This window comes from Gossypium arboreum, chromosome 11 (assembly GCF_025698485.1).
Source record: "Gossypium arboreum isolate Shixiya-1 chromosome 11, ASM2569848v2, whole genome shotgun sequence".
Classification (NCBI taxonomy): domain Eukaryota; kingdom Viridiplantae; phylum Streptophyta; class Magnoliopsida; order Malvales; family Malvaceae; genus Gossypium; species Gossypium arboreum.
The window spans coordinates 13431248-13438197 of record NC_069080.1 but is presented as its reverse complement, the minus strand read 5'-3'; the positions used below and the strand labels follow the sequence as shown (position 1 = coordinate 13438197).

Here is a 6950-nt window from a genome sequence, read left to right as displayed (position 1 = left end):
TCCTTCAAACATCTCTCCAACTTGATGTCCCATTCAGATAACTCAATTTGAAGTTTCGTCACCTCCGGTTGAAGATGGGTAAACTCCTTTTGTAGCTGCGTTGAAATTCCATCACCGGCCATTAAGGATTGTCTTGCTCTGATATCTTGTTAAAAGAAATCTCCAGAAGTCCACAAGAAGAGAAGGAAGCCATGGAGGAGGAAGAAAATGAAAATTTTATTCCATAACAGAATGGTAACCAATTGCCCCTTGCCTCTGCTGTTAAAAGGAAATTGAATTTCGATTAAAGCTCGTTACGTACCGCTGTAGTCATGAAACGCACCGATTCATAAACAGTGACATCCCATACCATGCCTTAACACACACCGTTTCATTAAATTATGATCCTAAATGATGCTTTCGACTAACAACATTAACAGGAAAGAACAAAAAGGAAAACATAACAGAAATAACAGAAAAGGAAATCCAAATTACAACAATAAAATATTATCCCTGAAAAAGATAGTTTTCAGGGTTTTGTTGCGAAGAAAATTAAAATAAGAATTTGATGGAGCATAGCCGGTAACCTTCCTAAAGCTGAACCGAGTTGCACAACGAAAACCAAACTTATTACTTAACAACTCCATTACTCAATTACGAATATAGCCCCACCTTTCTTTCATAAGTATGAGGCTTTTCTGCCATAATTGAATTTCTTCAGATTTTTTTTCTTTTTAAATGTCAAAAAGAAGTTTCCACATTGAGCTTCAAATAATTCGAAATCAGAACAACTCCCCACATTAAATTATTTTACTCCTCAGCATTTATTTTATTCATAACGTCACCCAATTCAAAATATTCGCAGAATTCATGTAAAATTAGCAACTGATTCATGCGTTCTTCAAACAAACATCAGGGGAAGCTTCAATTTTGGAGAACTTCTCATTCCCAATACAAAGGAAACAGATGGACACCAAATGAACAACTGCATTTACATCTCTTACTGAAAAAACAACAAAACCTTTTACTACTGGAACAACTTTTTTCCTAATCCTACAGAAATTTATATTTTCCTTGAAGAAAGAAAAAAAAATCATTTGCTTTTCCTTTTCAACTACAAAAGCTGCAGCTACTATAGCCGTTGCTTCACCCGCCTACCATTGGCATCACTTCCGTCGAGGATGGCTTCATTCCCATGTCTGCATACGATCACTGGGTGTTCATTCACTCTAGCCACATACTCCAATAGCTCAGTCAGGACAGAAGGGCAACTTTGCTTCAAGTACTCAAAACCATCAGTTTGCATTACAGCTGCAAACAAGAAAATTAAACCAGCGGTTCAGTTAAGAAACGTTGTTAGAAAGAACACACCGTTGATTTTCATCCAACTAAGATAACTTACAACCGCAATGCTGACAATGGGATAAATCTTGTAACAACTATGGATATTTAAAAGTCATACTTCAGACGTTTATTAGATTGCAACAACTCTTACATAATGAATATGAAGTCATTACCCCCTGAAATCCCAAATGAGGGATACAGGATAACTGTATAAAGGCCGGAAAAGTCTGAGATCTCAACAAAAGCTTGTAACAGGCCCTATGCATTTGTTATATCTGTTCGCAAGAAAAATGCTTGCACCATATCATGGAGGATAAGACACAATTGCACCACATGGAACTCCAAGGTCAGACCAGCTTTGACTGCATTAAGCAGTGGCATTTGTGTGACCTATATAAATGTAAGACATATCCTAATACATGTTCAAACCTATTGTCTTTCCACCCAATCTACAAGGCTTAAAAGCAAGGGCCCAGAAATAAGGAGCTAGAAGATGACTTCCTAGGATTTTATCTAAAAACAATTCTCACCAACTTGTCTGCCTGCGGTGAGCAGTCCATAATTTCAAAGATTTCCAGTTTAAATGACTCACCCCTTAGATTTTCGGGCATTGCAACAAACTTGAGACACACAGCTTTCAGTCGGAAACAATGGTGTTGTTCAGCCAAGGCCAAAGTAGTTGCCACAGTGTTAATGGCAACAACCTCACAAAGGTTAGCCTCACACATTAGTCGCAGCCTGTCTAGTCCATACCTATCAGCAGCTGCGAGCAGATGTTGAGACATCAAAGTAGAGGCCCACTTTGAGGTGAGACCAGTGAGCTCCTCCATGTCGGGAAGAGAATCCCAGTATATAAAATGAAGTAGGGCCTGAAATGTGCAAAATATGGCATAGAGACAATCCTTTATCAGTAATCAGTACAATAATTGCGTACACATTACTAGTCAATTTACTTTAGCTTGACAAGTAAATTATAGATACTTAAAATATGGCATGAATATTTTTCAGAAATGCAAAGACAAATACATCTTGACCACCCGCACATGCTTTATATGAAGCAATTAACTAAAAGCTTAAGACAATACATGCTATGATTCTGATTTCAGACTACTAAAATCAGACACTACAGCATATGGTTTCTAATGTGAAGTTTCCATAACTACTTATTCACATCAGGCATGCTATCAATGGGAAGTAGCCATCATGAATCTGAGTCCAGTGAATGCTATAAGAAGTAGCATGAGCTTTAGTCCTACATAAGAGGAGGAGGTATTGCACTGAACCTTAAAAACAGGAGCTTCCATATCTTCAACTTCTATTTGCTTTGTATTATGATCCTTCATTGGACCAAAAAGTTGTGCCCTAAACACGGGTGAACGAGCAGCAAGTACCAACTTGTGGGCTGGAAAGAATTCCCCATCAACTTCAAAGCTAACATCAGTTTGCTTTCCACTTTCTAGTAGCTGTCCAAAATGATGACCAATGTTTGAAGGCGGAACAGCTATGGAGAAAATCTTAGGACCCTCAGTATGTGACATAACAACGCCAACACTACAGTGAACAGATAGACAATCATCCTTGAGGTAGTCTGATTGTTCCAGTAGCGTTCTTTTGAAAAATCGTTTATATCCCCTGTGTCAAATCAAACTAATTACTTCACTACTCACCAAAAGTTTTGATATGCAATTGGAAGGGAAACAAACAAATATTCTTCTTCAGTTAGGTCATTGTTTTTTTTTTTTTTTCTTTTGGGGCGGAGTGGGGAAGCAAAAGAGACTGAAGGAATCAAAACCTGGAACTTGACAAATCCCCCAACAAACATTCAGTTAAGAACTTATGGGAAAACCAGCTAATCCAAAATTCTGAAATATCACAACCCAAAAATGTATAACTAACATTTAACATCTAGTTAGTTAAAGTCAGACATAATGAACACCCAGACAATGAGGCAAACAAAAGCTACAAACAATGGAGTTATTCAATTAGGCTAGAAATAGTGTTGTTGCATATATCTTTGTGGATCATTTCTGACAGGATTGTACTTGTAACCAAATTGTTTTATGATGCCACAAAATACACAAGCTGCAGTGAGGTCAAACTGTATGGATTGACGTCAAGCACAAGAAGCATGGCTTCAGAAAATAATCAATGTAGACAAACAATCAAACTGTAGGCACTACGCAAAATACTAGAATTAAAATATATTAAACATATTAAAAAAAGAACCTCAAAACTTAAACATTAGCCTCAAAACATTCAATTTTAGTACAATATCCAATAAAAAGTAACCCATACACATGCAAAGCTCGAAATTGCAAACCAGACATATTACCAAATTCAAATTAAGAGTACATGTCATATAATCTCAATGAGGCGAGACAAATGACAGAGAAAACCAAAATAATAGTACTAGTAGTGAATGTTAAAGTCAGCCAGGAACTTAGCTAGCTAACAATAATGGGAAAAGAATAATGCACTGGCAAGTAACATAGAATAGTGGCTAATAGCATCTAGGCACTAACCAATTTTAACAAAATTCTTGAAACATTATGATCAGCCAGCCACCCCAACTTCTTTTGATTTCAAAAAAAATATAACACCAGATAGAAGTTCATTCCTCAATTTCTTCTAACATGTTGCTATCTACCATAATAGGCAACACACTTGTCATGCAAACATCCCAACTCCGTACGAACCAACATAAAGCTCAAAAATGAAGCAGAAAAAGGCCCAGGACCCATCCTTTTGTCAACCTGGGAATAACAAATTACAGAACAGGAAACACAACCAACCCATCGAGCAGTTCTTAAAGGGTAGCAATACACTTTAAACTCCGTAAAACATTACGACAGAGGACCAAGAGTCATGATTAACAATGTCAAACCCTCAAAACCGACCAAAACATCAATCAACCCAAAGATAACTCGCCATTGTAAAGCCTAAAAAAACCACCCCCTAGCTCCAACGAAAAACCAAGCCAAAGACCAATCCAGTGAAAAAAAAAAAGAAAATTTACCACATGCTGCCGCGATACTTAAGCGTATAGGGCCCACTCTCAAGCGTCCTCCCAAAATGGCTATGAACCTTATGCCTCTCTTTGCCGCTTTGATCCAAAAGTGTGAGCTCAAAGAGCGCCCTAACGTCGGTCCCCTCGCTCGCCAAGGCAATGAACAACGAAATGTAGGCGGCATTGTCTTCGGGGCTTTTCCCATCGGGATAAAAATAGATCGCCCACAAATATCCACCCACCATGAATGTGTCTGAAGCTATGTATTTGCCTATCCCAGAACCTTTCGAGAGCGAATACCCCGTGATCTTGAACTGATGTGACCCGTTCACCGTCTCCGTCACCGACGTCGACGTCGTGGTGGCGCTGACGGAGGAGGTCGATGGCTTCAACGTTTCCCGTAAAACCCTCCCCATATTCCCCCAGAGAAAATAGTAATTTCCTTAACCTGGAATTGTAGCTTTTTAAAACTTTCTTCTCTGTTAAAATCGATAAGGATTTTCTAGGGAAGAGGTTCTTTGAGAAAATTTAGGTTTCTTTTCTTGCTTTCTGTTATTACGAGAATGAATTTCTAGGGTTTCCAAGAGAGAGAACAGAAAAAAGGGGAGATAATTGAAGATGGTGACTGTATCGGTATACGTAATTGTAAGGAAATTCAAGTTACCAATCAACTTATATAGAGTTTCAATTCTCTTTCAATTTGATAATATAACTAAAATTTTGTCATTTTTTAAAATTCCTTTTTTTATTAATTGCATTGATAAAAATATATATTTATCAATTTCAATTAACATTTAAATTCATTTTCTTTTACATATTCTGTTATGGATGCGAAAAATATTATTAAGGTTTGTGTCTTTGAACCTAAACCATTTTGTTGTGTTATTGGCGAGTGACATGGTCTCCTCATGTAAAATAAGTAGAAAAAAAGTAGGTTTCATTTCCAATAAATTTAAAATTAGATACATTTATTGTTTTCTTTGACCAAAAATTCTCGCAATCATCATCAATGATTAGTAATAAGAAATATAATAGTGATGACATCTAGTTGATATTGGCATCTTTGCAAGTATCAGTTCGCTTACCCATCAGCCATTTCTTAATATCATCTTTAATAGTGGCATCGATCTTTGCCATCCCTAGGGTATCAAGGGAAGAGCCACCTGTATCAATTACATGTGGGGTTTTCCACGAAAACAAGATGATAGTAGGAGATCCAGGAAATTCTTAAATATATAATTTTTAATAATAATTATTATTATATATTTATTGTAGTATATTTAATTATTCTTTTTCCATCAATGGATAATTTGTATGTTTGTTAATGAAGTACATGTTGAGCTGTTGACATTAAATCAATTTCGGCTTAGATTTGAAAGTATTTTGGATTATTGTAATTATTAAATATTATTTAAATAATCATTCTATCCTAACCAAGGATATTACATTCCTTATCTAATGGTAAGACAACTAACTGGATCTCCTTCATCATATGCATCAAGAATGGTAAGCCAATCTCCTTGGTCTCAGGATCCGAATTTAGCATATCAAGCTAGTTATTCTGAAGTTATAAAAGGAGCAAAAAATTTGTTAAAACAACAACAAATTCCAGAAATAAAAGAGTTTTATAATCCAGGTTTACCAAGTGAAATTTATAAATACATTAATGAAATATGGAAAACTCATATTTTAGAACAAAGAGCAAATTTTAGACGAGCTCTTACAAAATTTTCGCAATTTTTAGTTAAAAAAACAACTAAAGAAAACGAAGCACATGATTTATTATTAAAAGCTGTTTTATAAAGAGATTGGGAATAACTCAAAATAGAGCATATAAATATCAATGAGATAAATAATCTTATTGATATATTCCAGTATTTTATTCATAAAGGAACAAGTAGTCCCATTATGAATAAAATGTTCAGAATATGTTTATATAACAAAGTTAAGAAAATATTGCCAGGAGAAATTTTTGGAAAAATCAATAGAATTATCTGCAACCAGCAGGATCAATTTAAAAAGATCTTTTCTGAATACTTTTTACAAACATATATTTTTTTAAATGAAATAGGAGAAAAAATTCCTACTATAAAATTCAGACTAGATCATGAACCATTTGATATAAACAGTATTGAATGGGGTTTTGTTAGAGAAATTGTAGTACAAAACTTTTCTTTTCATTTATTAAAAAATTTCCTACTATTATAAAAGCTATATTATCACTTTTGGTATATCAATATGATTTTTATTACTATTTTATATCAAATAAGTAGTCTTATTGGTATTGCTAAAAAGAGCGATTTTATCAACCATATCAAATTTGGATTATTCAAAGAATGATTGATAGTCCTTATTTATCGTGATCAAAGAAGATAAAATAATATAAAAATAATTTACTAATAAAATTATCTAAAATATTTAAATTATTTTCGGAAGAGTCATCTTCTCTTGTTAATAGAAATAAAAATCTAAAAAAGAAAAGAAAAATATTACTCAACAAAATATGATTTTCAATCTTATAAAGAATTAATAGAACATTGAAAAATCAGATTTACTAAAAGTCTTGATAAAAATGAAAGAATAGAATATTTAAAATTAATAGAAGAACTTTATGAAAACA

At 34.4% G+C, this 6950-nt stretch overlaps 1 protein-coding gene across 1 annotated transcript; it reads right to left on the bottom strand.

The window, feature by feature from the left end:
* Nucleotides 1-779: 779 nt before the first annotated feature.
* On the bottom strand, nt 780-5039 carry LOC108471464 (BTB/POZ and MATH domain-containing protein 2-like). The gene is made up of 4 exons (XM_053021769.1): nt 4340-5039; nt 2607-2955; nt 1916-2192; nt 780-1290 (listed from the first exon to the last, which is right to left on the bottom strand). The coding sequence occupies exons 1-4, from the start codon at nt 4744-4746 to the stop codon at nt 1112-1114; spliced, it is 1212 nt and encodes a 403-aa protein (XP_052877729.1). The 5' UTR covers nt 4747-5039; the 3' UTR covers nt 780-1111.
* Nucleotides 5040-6950: the final 1911 nt, after the last annotated feature.

What these genes read in the sequence shown, in the direction of transcription:
- LOC108471464 (XM_053021769.1), bottom strand. Translation starts at nt 4,746, where the DNA reads ATGGGGAGGGTTTTACGGGAAACGTTGAAGCCATCGACCTCCTCCGTC. An exon ending in AAGTATCGCGGCAGCATGTG is followed by an intron (nt 2,956 to 4,339) that starts GTAAATTTTCTT and finishes GATTTGACACAG; the next exon opens with GGGATATAAACGATTTTTCA. An exon ending in AATGCCCGAAAATCTAAGGG is followed by an intron (nt 1,291 to 1,915) that starts GTGAGTCATTTA and finishes TCTTGTTTGCAG; the next exon opens with CTGTAATGCAAACTGATGGT.